The following is a 16,683-nucleotide window of genomic DNA, read 5'->3' as shown; positions in this document are numbered from 1 at the left end:
CGCATCCCCACAAAGTGTGGTGTGCATTAAAATCTCCCATGATAATAAAGGGAGTAGGGAGTTGATCAAGAAGACCTTGAAAGTCCCTAGTGCTAAAATTGTAATTGTTTCGAGGGGGTAAATAAACTGAACAGAGAGTAATAGTTTTATGAGCCGTGACCTTTACGGCCACAGCTTGTAAAGTCGACTTTAATATGACTTCACTCTGGGGAATGTTTTCATTTACAATAATGGAAACGCCCCCAGACGCTCTGTTTTCACTCTGTTGACATTTATGGTAGAGATTAAATCCTCTGATGTTAATACTGTCAGTATCCTTCAGGAAAGTTTCCTGAAGACACACTGCAAGAGGATTATACTTTTGAATTAGAAGACTTAATTCATCAAAATTGGGCCTAAGCCCACGACAGTTCCACTGGATAACTTTATTTTCCATCGGGAGGAAGTATGGGTTTTATCTTTGGCTTTGCTGGTGGTCTTTGTGATCGGCAATGATCTGGAGATGAAATCTCCATATCATCATCACCGATATCAGCCAAAGTATCATACATATTGCTGATCGGGACCGAACGTAATTCGATCTTTTTCAGCCTACCAGAGAGTACTTCTGTAGCTTTCTTTGGAGATTTCTTTGTGTCATTGCCTGTCTTAGGGAGACTAGTGCTCGACCTATTTGGTGGATTTTTAAAATCCAATGACACTTGAGTTTCAATTTCCTTTTTCTGGGGTGTGATTTTTTGTTTTTGTGCTGCTTTTTGCACCTGTTTTTGCGTCTTCTCAATATCAGACAGTTTCTTGTACTTGGCTTCATCACAATGCCAAGTGAGGTCTGTGTTGACCGCAACACTTTTAGTGGCGACTTTGGCAGCAGCTGCAGCTGCATATGACTTGTCACCGACTGTAGGTGTTGCTGTCTCCACCAACCTCCTGGCATCAGTGAAGGACAGTTTATTTGAACTCCGGGCCAAAGTGATGTATTGCCAGAAGTCATACCCGCAGGTATGCCCCAACTCAATCACCAGGATCCCATCATCCATTTTCACGGGTCGCACCTCACGGCAAACAAGGCGCCCCAAAAGGGGAGTTGTACTGTATTAGCCATTCTCAAGGAGAATGTTTCACCCCTGCACCACGGTGAGGTTACAGTACACGTTTCCTCTGTAAGACAATATGTCAAAATTACCAAATGTTTGACACCGAATAGCCGATGGTTAATAAATCAATGTGCTCTAGTGGTGTCATTAAACAAAACAAACTAACTAATCTTTCCTTCATACGCGATCTCCTAGCATTTGGAGAACAAAATAGTAATGTTTTAACTACCGGTTCCTATGGTAATGACGAATAAACTATATTTAGTTTGTGATTTGTATATGAAATTACCATATAGCATTGGTCTGATTACTTCCAGACGATCAATAAATGTAGGAACCAAACAAGTTTCATTGATTTGCTATATCGGTGTGAAATAAAATATTGAGTTATTCTGCTATGAAGAAAACAATAATCCCAAGGCGCCGTTGATTAATTCGTTTTATCCCTTAATCAAAGTACATTTCACTTTAAAAACAGTCGATATTCTCCTGCAACTGATGCCAGGTGTGTGTTGCAAACTGAAGGGTAAGTTACTTTGCCATAGCTCCCCGCCCCCCCCCCCCCCCCCCCCCAACAAAAAAACAACCCAACCAACCAAACAAAAACACGCCTAACAAATCCGCGACGTTTCGAATTCTTTTGTTTCATCAGTGATCGTTTATTTTGTTTCAATTAAAGTTCATTTAGTATCTTTTTATTTTTGGTGAGAATCTTGAACTTTGGGTTTTTATAAGCTTCCATTTACCACTTAACTGTGTACCAGTAGACGATTCAGAGTTGATGGGAAATTGCCCGGGATGAGATCCCTGAAATGAGAAATTGTTATCTTTTAAATCACTTTTTCACACAAACCTAAATGAATGTGTCGAACTACCACACTCGAAACACGGTACTAGGATTCTATAAACATCAGGATATCCAAAACTGGAATTCCAATAAGTACCATACAATGTAATAAAAACGTCATTTTGACTCTCCCATGTGCTGAGATACATATTAATGGTTTTGTCGTTCATACTGCAAGAACAACATGAACCTTTTAGCACAATATCGGCGATGTTTAGTCTGTAAATACCACAGAAATCAATAAATATGTCAGCAAGATATCGGCTGTATTTACATTACAGAATTGAATCATTTAAAGAGACATTCCTGAGTTTGCTGCATTGTAAGATGTTTCCGACAAATAAAATATTCGTACGATTAAACTTGCATATTAAATATATTTTCTTGTTTAGAACATCAGTGTTTCTATATTCAATGTGTTTCTAGTCGTCTTAATACTTGTAAGAAGCGCAATCTAATTAAAATTAGCTCCACAATTACATGTGGATCTAACACCAGTCAGTTGGAGCTCATGTCCACCAATCAAAACCTTACTTGCAGAATCCTGCCAGTGATTTAAAAATAATTTAAAAACATTCCAAATTATTCTGAGGGTATACATGTTTCGTGTGAATTACGAATGCCTTAAAACATGTTTTATTTTATAAAATAAATAATTTGTAATGTAAAACTGAAGGCTGATTTAGTTGGGTTTTTTTTTATAAATAAATAAATAATTTTTAATGTAAAACTGAAGACTGATAACCCACCCCGTACGTATTGGTATGGTTCGCTGTACTGCGGCCACTAAAATAGACTCGCCCGATATTTTTACAATTTGTATGCTCCCAAAATAACGTTATAAAAGGCGAAGTGTGATTGGTCAATATTTAAATTATTATTTACAGACGAAATGTTACCTGGACATTGGGGACTACGCAGTGTTGTTAGTTTTAAATCACTGGCAGGATTCTGCAAGTAAGGTTTTGATTGGTGGACATGCGCTCCAACTGGCTGGTGTTAGATCCACAAGTGATTGTGGAGCTAATTTTAATTAGATTGTATGAAGCGCAAACTGGATTTTGTCTACAAATAATATTTTAGGAAATAAAATGAAATTTAACCTAGTACAAATATTAGAACGATCAGAAACATGTTTAATACATAGCCACTAATATTTTATGCAGAAAAATATATTTGATATGTAATTACAATCGGTGAAAAGTCTCTGTTAGTCGATAACATCTTAAAACTTGCAGCAAACTCAGGAATGTCCCTTTAATAAATTTATCTAAAACGAAAAATCAATTATTCAAGAGTATGCTATGTACTAAAAGTAATACTTGCTTTGGTGTAATACGTGACAATATGCATCAGGTACACTGAAGATACAAAGTTCAACATGCTCATATGCGTTCATGCATGGTTATACGGGATGCATAAAACATTTATCGGACTGGATGCCATGGTTACTTTGTTTACTTCAATTGTTCAAATAAAGACATAATCAAAATACACACGGTTGTTCGTTAAGTGACACTTGGCATAATTATTCAGTGCAAACGAAGAATCTTCAGTAAATACCGCAACGATCGTCTCACACATCATTGTTTGCTTTTAAATCATGTGATACCAAATGCGTTCGCGCGATGTCAAAACAAATACATATGAATTACTGCTAAAGGTTTGGAAGTACACTGCAATTCGTCTGCAATTACAATTACAATAATTTACTTTCTGTAACCATAGCAACAAGTATGCTCTCGATGGACGTTTCAAAACGTTATCGGTAGATATTTAGAGACGGTTCTACGAATGGTGTTAAACGTTTGTTTTGTTTAAAGCGGCAGTATCCGGAATATTTTTATTATTTAAGCATATAGAACAGAAAATCCATTTACGTTTGGTGCATATATGACGCCGCACTCCGCATTGGTTTCACTACGCTGGCTTATCCAGGTCAAAAACAAAGCAAGTATTTTGAAAGTGGGACACCTTTGACAGGCTCCTACCGATCTCGGTTTTCGTTGGCTTATCACAAGTGTGGAATTCCCAAAGAAGAGATCACGTAAGATTTCGCAATTTTTGAACAAATTTAACTGTCTTGATTGAGGGGTCGTCTCATATCTCCAAAATATATTTATATCCATAGAGGTATGGTACAACACCTTTCCAGGGGTCGGTGGGTGGGGGATTTGCCTTGAAATTTTGACAGTGGCCAGCTGTTGGCATACGCGTTACATGTAAGGGGGTGTTACTAATTACGTAACGCTCTAGGGGTAGAGGAAGAGGGTACTGTCTGCGATTTACTAACATTTTTCAAGACTGTTATTTTTATTCATTACTTAGACCTAAAAAGGTGTTTTTTGGAAATGCGCGGTCAGTCTAGGATCGATCCCCATCGGCGGGTATATAAAATACCATGGTATGTGATATCCTGTCTGAGATGGTACATATAAACGATCCCTTGCTAAAAAAAAAATGTAGGGGTTTCAGCGGGGTTGGGGTTATAGACTTGTGTTGAGCGAAGTTTATATGGGACCATGCTCCCCCAGAAAATACATTTCAATTTTTTTAAAGCTTGGTCAAGTAAGGGTTTCGACCTCCAATACCCCCCAATACAAATAAATCCCCCCCCCCCCCCCCCCCCCGCACATGCACCCGATTCCTCTCTAAGATTATATGTCAAAATTACCACAATGTTAGACATCCAACAGCAGATGGAAGGAAGAATAGGATATGTTTTATTTAACGATGCACTCAACAAATTTTATTTACGGTTGTATGGCGTCGGATGATTATTAAATCAATATGCTCTAACTTTGATATCGTTAACAACACCCCCCCCCCCCCACCCCCCCCACACTTTACCCTTTCGAAACGAAAGAATATTTATTTTAATTTGTCGATTTTAACACGTATAATTAAGAAGTGAAAACGTTCATTGTCTACTTTAGTATATCTTATTTTAAAAATATATACATGATTAATGTGTTACTAATATACAAACTCAACTTTGAAAGTTCTACTAACACTTTATAAAATATCAATTCTGAAATAGGAAGGTACTACTGTCGATAATACGTTGTCAAGATCAAACCGGTTTTAACTAAAGACTCTAGTACCGTATCCTCAACCGACCGTTCTTCGTACAGCGCAACATTTCTCTTTTAATTTTTTGAGACGAACCCTACAATTTGAAATCGGCAAACGCACGTGTTAACTGAAACTGACAACAGGCTGTCGTTTGTGCTTTGCCGAGCTATGGCGGCACAGGCGACGAATCAAGCGTATACGTTTGACGATATCCGTTGATAGCGAACACACACGACTTTTTTAAAAGTGCATTTGAGCTTATATTTCATATTTGTACATGATGTTATAATATGGTAACCAGAGAATGTAACTTTAACACCACTTCTAGTAGTGCGGTGGCTTAGGGCAATGATTGTGACTGGCTGGCTAAAAAAGCAGCACATTTGGCAGTTGTAGTTTCGATGGGATTAACCGAATTTAGAGGTCACGGTCAGAGGTCAAATTTAGACCAAAGCCAGAAAAGCTGTTTAGAAAAGCCGTTTACAAGAACTACATTAGACATTTATTTACCCTAAACATGTAGAAAACGTTTGAGGGGAGATTCTCTTAATTTAGACGTCAAGGTCAGATCAAGGTCATAGCTCAAACTAAAGTGGTATTCAAGAAATTCTGAAAAAACACTAAATTTTGAATAATTAAACTAGTATTTTGATTGCCAAACCATATATCGCTTTTTGTGGGTTTTTAATCTTTAAAGGTGCTTATCGAGGATGCGGTGAATAGAAATTTGGCAACCTTGATCATTTTGAAATATTCAATATTTCTGTATATCTGTCTATCTATCCCAAGAGAAAGCAGTGACCACACCACCCCCGCCCCAAATACATTTTACTATAAATACAGGATTTTAGGATGCAAAAAATTCAATGCTCGCATGTTTTGCCTTTACCGTAGTTTGTATTTTTCAAACTCGGGTGTCGTTAATTATCTATTCTATTCTTCTTCAGTCAGTGAACCACGCCTGGTATGTACTATCCTGTCTATGGGATTGTGCATATAAAAGATCCCTTGCTGCTAATCGAAAAGAGTAGCCCATGAAGTGGCGACAGTGGATTTCCTCTCTCAGTATATGTGTGTGTGGTCCTTAACCATATGTCCGACGCCATATAACAGTAAATAAAATGTGTTGAGTGCATCGTTAAAATAAAATATTTCCTTCCTTCCTGTTCTATTCACTTTCTAATTCTGATAATTTTAACAAAACAATGACCACATTATACGTTTTAAGGTGCAACAAATACAAATAAATACAGCTACATGACATGGCCAGGTAGTTCACAATGCCAACCTTTCTAATACTGACAATTTTAACAAATCAATGACCACATTATACGTTTTAAGGTGCAACAAATACAAATAAATACAGCTACATGACATGGCCAGGTAGTTCACAATGCCAACCTTTCTAATACTGACAATTTTAACAAAACAATGACCACATTATACGTTTTAAGGTGCAACAAATACAAATAAATACAGCTACATGACATGGCCAGGTAGTTCACAATGCCAACCTTTCTAATTCTGATAATTTTAACAAAACAATGACCACATTATACGTTTTAAGGTGCAACAAATACAAATAAATACAGCTACATGGCATGGCCAGGTAGTTCACAATGCCAACCTTTCTAATACTGACAATTTTAACAAAACAATGACCACATTATACGTTTTAAGGTGCAACAAATACAAATAAATACAGCTACATGACATGGCCAGGTAGTTCACAATGCCAACCTTTCTAATACTGATAATTTTAACAAAACAATGACCACATTATACGTTTTAAGGTGCAACAAATACAAATAAATACAGCTACATGACATGGCCAGGTAGTTCACAATGCCAACCTTTCTAATTCTGACAATTTTAACAAAACAATGACCACATTATACGTTTTAAGGTGCAACAAATAGAAATAAATACAGCTACATGACATGGCCAGGTAGTTCACAATGCCAACCTTTCTAATACTGACAATTTTAACAAAACAATGACCACATTATACGTTTTAAGGTGCAACAAATACAAATAAATACAGCTACATGACATGGCCAGGTAGTTCACAATGCCAACCTTTCTAATTCTGACAATTTTAACAAAACAATGACCACATTATACGTTTTAAGGTGCAACAAATAGAAATAAATACAGCTACATGACATGGCCAGGTAGTTCACAATGCCAACCTTTCTAATACTGACAATTTTAACAAAACAATGACCACATTATACGTTTTAAGGTGCAACAAATACAAATAAATACAGCTACATGACATGGCCAGGTAGTTCACAATGCCAACCTTTCTAATTCTGACAATTTTAACAAAACAATGACCACATTATACGTTTTAAGGTGCAACAAATACAAATAAATACAGCTACATGACATGGCCAGGTAGTTCACAATGCCAACCTTTCTAAAACTATTAGAACGATCAGAAACACATTTAATATACAACCATTAATATTCTAAACAAGAAAATATATTTAATATGTAAGTTTAATTGAGGAAATATTTTATTAGTCGATAACATCTTAAAACATTGCAGCAAACTCAGGAATGTCCCTTTAACATTAATTTCAATAAAATATATTTTGTTTAACCTATTTCTGGCTATAACAGAAATAGACGTATTAATACTGTGATCAAACTATATATTTGGACGCCATGTTAATCGCGAGATCGACTTGTGTTACGGATTTATCACGTCCGTCTATCATCCCTTTTTGTCCCCTCCAGTTTAATTATAAATTCGTCTCGGGTACCTTTACGTCACACAGAGAAGAATACAAATGTATTTATATGAATAAATCTATTGTTATGTATATCATTTGTTGCTCTTGCTCTTTTAGTAGTGTTATTTATGTCAACACAGATCATTCTTTGTTGACATACAAAGCTTATTTATTGTATAAATATCTGGCTGATCGGTGTGTGGAGCCTTTCACCAACTAGTAGTTACATTTAGAATTATATTCGATCAAGGCAACACTACAATATAACCCACACCACCCCGAACCGGTTACAGATATAGGTAAGTTATAGGATAAATAGATTTATGTATGTTACGTATGTTCAAAGTCGTTTCATTCAACATATTATTTTGTTTTTCATACATGCACATTTATCAATCTATAGATATACTGACGGTTACTATTAATTCTTGTTACAGGTACATGGATGAAGCGTGTCTGTTCATGTACAAGTATGATGTTCAGTGTGATGAAACGAAACCATGCTATCAAAATAGTAGTCGAGCACGGTTAATAAGCATATGGAGATCACATATCCCCTGCGCGTGCTGTAACCTCACCGTGGTGCAGTGGTGTAACATTCTCTTTGAAGAATGGCCAATAGAGCACAAAATTGAAATTTTGAGTAAAAGTCAGTATCTATCTGTGATATTTGTATTTTTGCACAGTTCTTTACACTGTTTTATTTAAATCTTGAATTCTTATATTGATGTTGATCATCACTTTATTTGTTTGACACCCAATAGCCGATGTATTTTTCGTGGTGGGGTGTCGTTAAACATTCATTCATTATATGGCATCAGACTAGAGTTATCCACCCATTTGGGAAACTAATGCGAGAAAATATAGTGTTCTTGTTATGTGATTAATGTCTGGGGAGCTGCTTTGTGTACTGGATTGTTACACTGGGTTTGACAGGTAAGAGGATGCAGTTAGTGAATATGTGCACTTGGTTTACACTGGATACTGCATAATGTCCCCCAGAGCACATTGAAGTCATGTAAAATGCAGAGAAATGGGTGTGATTCGGTCCCTTAGCCCACGTGTGTTTGTTTACATTGATATAACGCGGAAAAGAGCTGAACAACAGAGGTCGTCCTTTTGAGTGTTCAATGGGCCCAGACGCATGGACGGATCCAAGGGGGGGGGGGGGGGGGACCAGGGGGACGCGTCCCCCCCAAAAATTGTTCAAGTGCCCTCAAAATGTCCAAGTGCCCTTTTTGTTTGTAGAATTTTTTATTTTTTTTAAGTAAACAATAATTATATTGTAGATAAATGAAATCAAGATTTTCGTGTACATGCGCAAGCTTGCAGATATGTGTCTGTGTTATTGAGTCTCAATGGGGCCCCATTGAGGTTCTAACGCGAGTGACGCCAATTTACTTCATTATTGCTAGTATATTATGACGTAGAACTGTAGATCGCTGATGTGACGTCACACGAATTATACAGACAACCATGCCGCGAAAGGAGCGACGAAGAAAATTGCTTAAAAATACTTTATTTCATGAAGCTAAGCGATGTAAAAAGCTAGATGGTTTTTTAAAGTAAGTTTATCTTGAATTGTTGTCCATTGGTTTCTTCCCTAGGCTATATATTCTTATCTACTAGGAAATTTAACAATTAACTTTGATGGCATCAGCCATGTAGCATTCTGAAATTTCCCGTGGCGCCCTTCCATTAGTTATGAGCGCTTGAAAGTTGTCTGTTCAACATTGCATAACGATAGCCTAATAATGTTTGCTTTCAAATTGTACTACTGATCATCAAAATTAGTAATGAAAAATAGGCTCTGTCATTTTTATGTGTAACTATAGAGAGTCGTTCCTAGAGTAGTGCCCTTAAATTACAGTTATATTTTACAAGTGCCCTTTGTATCGTTTATATATATATTATATATATCTACCTTACCTAGACAGTCGTTGCTATAGTGCCCATTAGAGTTATATTTTACAAGTGCCCCTTTGTATCGTTTTTATATATATCTGCCCTACCTAGGGCCTAAAAAAAAAAAAAAATAGTTGTGTTTAGGGTAACCCGACCGACCCTAACATTTTCAGCCGACTCTACCTATTTTATTGATAAAATTGAAAAAATAAAAAAATAATTTTTTTTTTTATAATTAAAAAAAGTATTAAAAAAAATCCATACGTGAATAACATCCATATTTAAAATTATTAGTCTATGATCGAAACTGGAATGAGTGATAACGAATGCAGATGAAAACGCAAATTTACGTCCACGGCAAAAAGTATTACCGCCATTACCAGATTTACAAAAATACCCACGATTCACAATCTGTGGCACTGGCAATCCCAAGGCTATTTTTAGACTATAAGACTACCAGCCAATGAAATGATATCTTATACAAGAGTAATATTTGGGTAGATTTCCTTTCAGCACATGATCGAACCGGCTTTTGACAACGACGCATTCGGACCGAGAAATTCTTTGGACGACTTATAATTAATAAATGTATACGACTTGAAATACTAATGAGAAATGCATCGTACGACCGATAACAATGCTCCTTTGCATATAAATCGTTTACGAAAGTATCCCAGCTGAAAACGTTGGTGTTCCGATCGAATAGTGATAAAACTGAACTATTTTTTCGGCGACGAACGTTCGTTTTCGCCTCAGTCCATTTTGGAATGGTTTCGTTTCCGCGAGATTGAAGGGCCGTTAAAACTGAACCGTTTTTGCGGGCAACAATGGTTCTATTTTGTCGCGGTTCCGTTTCGGACCGTTGCGTTGGCGTTTAACGGAATGCGGCAAACATTTATGGATAAAACCAATAAATATGCAGGAATAAAATTATTTTATTAGCCTAGACAGTCATTGCTATAGTGCCCTTTACAGTTATATTTTACAAGTGCCTCTTTATATAATAACCACTGGTTATATACAAATAAAAGTGTTATAATACATGCACACTTTGATTGTTAGTGGTCACGTGACTAATCGGCAACAGCGGATGTCCTACACCCAGTGTTTATTAGCTGTAAAGGTTACATACATAATAAAACTCTGTTTTAATTACGTTTTAGTTTGGCCTGCACTGGTAACACAGTTTCAACTCAGGATGGAGTCATTGCTACTGGTAACACAGTTTCAACTCAGGATGGAGTCGTTGCTACTGGTAACACAGTTTCAACTCAGGATGGAGTCGTTGCTATGTGTAACACAGTTTCAACTCAGGGTGGAGTCCTTGCTACTGGTAACACAGTTTCAACTCAGGATGGAGTCGTTGCTATGTGTAACACAGTTTCAACTCAGGATGGAGTCGTTGTATCAGGAAACACAGCTTCAACTCAGGGTGGAGTCCTTGCTACTGGTAACACAGTTTCAACTCAGGATGGAGTCGTTGCTATGTGTAACACAGTTTCAACTCAGGATGGAGTCGTTGTATCAGGAGACACAGCTTCAACTCAGGGTGGAGTCATTGCTACTGGTAACACAGTTTCAACTCAGGATGGAGTCGTTGCTATGTGTAACACAGTTTCAACTCAGGATGGAGTCGTTGTATCAGGAGACACAGCTTCAACGCATGATGGATCCGTTGTTACTGATTTCAATGATCATTCTTACTTTGACCTTGGAAAAATCGTTAAAAACAAAATTGATGTCCGTCACTTTAGTGATAATGAAAAGTGCAAATACATGGAACAACATTTTGTGCCTCCGGTGGGATATAAAACATTTTGTTCACAAGTTGTAAGACAAAGGGGTGATGAAAAAACACTAGTTTTTAGGTCTCAGTGGCTGGACGAGTATACATGGTTAGTGTACAGTCCTTTATTAGAAGGCGGACTCTGCAAGTACTGTGTTATGTTTCCGCCCCGCAATAAAAGTGTTGGTGTCTTAATAAATAAAGCATTTACAAACCTCAGAAAAGCCAAGGGCTCAAAAGATGGTATTCTAGATAACCATATGCGCCTTGACTACCACAAAGATGCCCTGATTGCTGCAGAAATAGCCAAACAGAATTCGAGTAAACCCTCACAACAGGTGGATTGTATCTTAGACCGGAAAAGAAAACAACTGTTTGAAGATAACTTGCATATTTTGAAATGCATTGTTGATGCAGTTGTTTTTTGTGGAAAACAGAATATTGCGCTTAGAGGACATCGAGATGACAGTAGTAGTACAGCTTCTAATCGTGGCAATTTCTTAGCAACTCTTGATCTCATGGCGAAAAGTGATAAAATTCTGCACACTCATCTAGAAAGAGGAAAACAAACATCGAAATACACCAGCAAAACTATACAAAATGAAATTGTAGTCCTTATCGGAGATTTTATTCGACACCACCTAACATTAGGCATTAAAGCTGGATCACCTAGTCCATTCTTTTCCATAATGGCAGATGAGGTTACTGACACATTTGGCAATCAGGAAATCCTATCTCTTTGTTTGAGATTTTTGCAAACAAATGACGTAAATAATGTTGAAATTATCGAAGCATTCTTCAATTACTCGTTTTTGAAACGCACCACAGGTAAAGCAATATCTGAAAGCATCCTTGATATTTTGCGGGCAAACGAACTAAACATTGATAACTTACGTGGGCAAGCTTATGATGGTGCATCAGCCATGTCTAGTGAGGTCAATGGTGTAAATGGGAGAATTCGAAATGTTGCTCCGAAAGCTCTATACACACATTGTAACAGTCACGTTCTAAACCTTTCGATCGCAGCTTCGTGCAAGATGACGCCTGTTAGAAACATGATAGGTTCATTAAATGAAATATACTTATTATTTCACAATTCTCCGAAACGACAACGTTTTTTTGAACAGGTACTTGCTAAACTAAAATGTGAAAGTACCAAAAAGAAACTTCTTGGTTTATGTAAAACCAGATGGGTGGAACGCCACAGTTGCTACGACACATTCCATGAGCTGTACTCAGAACTGACGACATGCCTGGATGCTATTGTTAATCCTGCACTATATCCTGACATATATGGTGAAGAAAATTGGTTGTGGGATGGGATGCCAACACGAGAACCACAGCTCAGGGATTGTTAACAACCATCAAGTCATTCCCATTTATAATGGCATTCTTGACCATCAAAAGTTGTCTTCTGTCTGTCATGCCTATAGCGAAGCTTCTGCAGTGCAGTGATCTAGATTGCTATGAAGCCTACAATCTCATTGGTCAGTCGGTTACTGACTTGAAATCGAATAGAAGCAACATCGATGGCATATTCAAAGATTGGTACGGTGAGGCTTTCAAACTCTCCGAAGACATAGGTAGATATGTCACAATGTCACGTGTAGGTGGTAGATTTCAGCAACATCGTGACAACATTCCAAGTTCCACTACAGAGCAATACTTCAGGAACTCGATAGCTATTCCCTTTTTAGACCACCTTATCACAGAGATGGAAAGTAGGTTTTCAGAGGATGCCTGTAAGTGTCGTCATTTGTTTGGCCTTATTCCCAAATTGATTGTCAAAACCAGTGACATAGAATTGTTACATACAGATCTGCAGTTCTGGAAAACTGACCTACCAACCCCACTTAACCTCAAATCAGAACTAGGTAGCTGGAAAAAGATGTGGACATCTATTGGCAATGAATCCTCCTGAACAGATTCTACGAATATGAGTTTCCAGGAATCAGTGATGCAGTGGTCAAGAAACAGGAAATGTTCAACAGATCCTGTTCCAGATTCGTTGTTGCAGTCATACCGAGCATGTAACGAGGCAGTCTTTCCCAACGTGAAAGTATTGCTTGCCATTGCCTGTGTAATGCCTGTTGGCAGTGCATCGGCAGAACTTTCGTTTTCTGCACTACGGCGTGTCAAAACCTTCTTACGAAATACCATGGGAGAAGACAGACTAGCAGGACTTGCCTTGATGCATATTCATCATTCTATGAAAATTGACATTTCTGAAATCATTAGCATGTTCTTACGAAAGCATCGTCGCAGAATGTTTCAAGAATCCATCATGGCAATGGCAATAGAGTTGGCTTCCCTTTAGGATCGATAGAGGGGCCAAACAGGCGTTGAAGGTCTAGTAGCGAATGTTTTATAGTGACTACACCTTGTAATCGCGATTAACCAGCTATTTTGTTTACAATGTCATCTTTTAGGAACTTTATGCCCCATCCTCGATTATACAGCCAGGGACCCAACAACAGGATGGCATCGTTATTTTTTAAACATATTTCTTATTCACTTCCCTGTCGATAGGCCTAACTACAAATTGAACGCCACCTACATGCTTTATGCTGAGGGTAGATAACTGAGGAATATCTCAAATTGTGTCCATTACACGTTGCCTGACAATGGCACTGGACTGCGTGATGTGTAATTATGTTGATTGTTCTCTAATACTGGTATATATCATTATCAAAACAAGTTGTTACTATGGAATGCTTAATGGTTGTGCATAATATTGATAACTGCACTGTGGATAGTTCATCGTAACTATTAGTATTAAACTACATATGAAATTGTCTCCGTTACACATTGCCTGACAATGACAGACTGGGCTCCCTGTTAAGTTATTTTATTGTGCTGAATGTTGCGTTGATAGCAACTGAGAACATTTGGTTGCTATGGAATTGTTCAAGTATTGTATACATATATTGATACGATCTCGCTAAATACCATCGACGTACAGTATTACTTTTTTAATACTGATTTATAGTGTGCTTCTGTATTTGTTGCATTGATAATTAAAATTATTCAGTTAACAAATTAAGCTATTGTTATTAAAACAATATTATACTCCTAACTATTGCGTGTTTGAACGGATGTTTATGAAAATGTTACCTCCGATTTGTTTGCGTATTTTCACCAAAAATGTATATATTTGCATCGATCGATTAATTATCAGTATTAAATTTAATATACATCATGATGTATGATTTGTTACCTGAGTTAATTGCACTAAAAATATGTGCATGCTTGCTCCCGAAACTGGAGCTTTTATTACCGAGTCAGACCACGGTAGAAATCGTAAGGTTAGGTGACGTTGACGTGTTTTTCTGTAGTTGCATTATTAACTACTGCATAGGTTCTAAGGTGAATGGTGTAGCTAGCGGTATAGAAAACGGCAGCTATAAAAAATATTGTTTAGTGTACACTTCCGTTCCTACACTGATAATTATATACACAAAGGAATTCATATTAATTGTAAATATCAAAACTTGTAGTAAGGTGCCCTTTTGACGAGTCAATGTGCCCTTCTTTTTTGGTCCCCCCCCTAAAAATATTTCCTGGATCCGCCCATGAGACGGGTAATGTTTCCTGTGAAATGCTAATGGCCTGGTGAAATTAATAAAAGTGCTACAGCCACTGGGGCTACATGAGAATACATAGTGAAATTAATTGTGGTCTGAGGCCATATTACACTTGCAGAAAACGAAACCATTCATTACCATAAAGACGACTTATGACGACGTTCAACCAAATAAAAAGCTACGTCGTTTTTACACATTCATTTCAGGTGTCATCGACTTTCTTGTTCCAGCCAGTGCTCCACAACTGGTTAAAGGGACATTCCTGAGTTTGCTGCATTGTAAGATGTTTCCAACTAATAAAATATTTCTACGATTAAACTTACATATTAAATATATTTTCTTTTTTAGAATATTAGTACATATTAAATATATTTTCTTTTTTAGAATATTAGTGTCTGTATATCCAATGTGTTTCTGGTCGTCTTAATATTTGTAAGAAGCCCAAACTGGATTTTGTCTGCAAATAATTTCGTACGTACGAAAAAATAACATTTTAGGAAATGAAATGAAATATAACCTAATACAAATATTAGAACGATCAGAAACACGTTTAGTATACAGCCCCTAATAGTTTATGCATAAAAAAATATATTTGATATGTAATTACAATCGTTAAAAAGTCTCTGTTCGTCGATAACATCTTTAAAATTGCAGCAAACTCAGGAATGTCCCTTTAACAAAGGACGAGGCATGTTCTATCCTGTCTGAGATGGTGCATATAAAATATCCCTTGCTGCTAATCGAAAAAAGTAGCCCATGGAGTGGCGACAGCGGAATTCCTCTCTCAATATCAGTGTGGTCCTTAAACGTAACATGGCTCACGCCATATACATGTAACCGTAAATAGAATGTGTCGAGTGCGTCGTTAAATAAAGCATTACCTTCCTTCCATCATGTGAACTAAAACACACACCATCCCCCAAATCCATAGGTGGAACCTTGCACATATTTGTCGATTTACGCATGCAAAACATGATAAAAAGACGTATATTTAAAAACACAAAGTGTCAATTGGCAGGTTTCGAAACTACTGCGATTCGCATGGCATATAACAGCTAGCGACCTTAACCACTCGGAAGCCCAATTTAAGACAACGTGCTGGCAGACAATCGGTTCAAAACTGATGTAACAGTTTGTATTAATTAACATACAAACATTACTTACTGGAGAAATGCGACTACCGTGGTGATATATGTGCAGAAGAAGGAAGGAAATGTTTTATTTAACGACGCACTCAACACATTTTATTTATGGTTATATGGCGTCGGATGTGCAGAAGAATGAATGTTTGTTTAACGACACCCCAGCACAAAAATACATATCGGCTATTGGGTGTCACAAATGTAAGTATATGAACATATTTATATACACTCATGTAAACCACAATGTAAGGAGCTGTGGGGGAAAAGTATAATACAATATACAAAATCAAGTTAACTATATCTTAATTTTTTTTATAGAAGTCAAAGTGTTTTAAAAACTTTACAATTAACATTGGATGGAATTTGAACAATTCCAAAACATTTCTGTTGCCAAATATATAATTTCTTGTCGCCTTGAAATGATCACACTCCACCAAAATTTGCCGCACAGTCAGTGTTCACACTGAGGAGGGTCCTTCTTTAAAATAAATGAATGCGTCAAATATGTA

The 16,683-nt window shown here is 37.0% G+C and overlaps 1 protein-coding gene across 1 annotated transcript; it reads left to right on the top strand.

The window, feature by feature from the left end:
• Positions 1-9,100: 9,100 nt before the first annotated feature.
• LOC121374821 lies at positions 9,101-12,806 on the top strand. Its single transcript, XM_041501933.1, has 2 exons — positions 9,101-9,322; positions 10,826-12,806. Exons 1-2 carry the CDS (start codon positions 9,234-9,236, stop codon positions 12,804-12,806), a joined length of 2,070 nt encoding a protein of 689 aa, XP_041357867.1. The 5' UTR covers positions 9,101-9,233.
• Positions 12,807-16,683: the final 3,877 nt, after the last annotated feature.

Source organism: Gigantopelta aegis, chromosome 6, assembly GCF_016097555.1.
Source record: "Gigantopelta aegis isolate Gae_Host chromosome 6, Gae_host_genome, whole genome shotgun sequence".
Lineage (NCBI taxonomy): Eukaryota > Metazoa > Mollusca > Gastropoda > Neomphalida > Peltospiridae > Gigantopelta > Gigantopelta aegis.
This window is presented reverse-complemented; position numbering and strand designations above follow the sequence as displayed.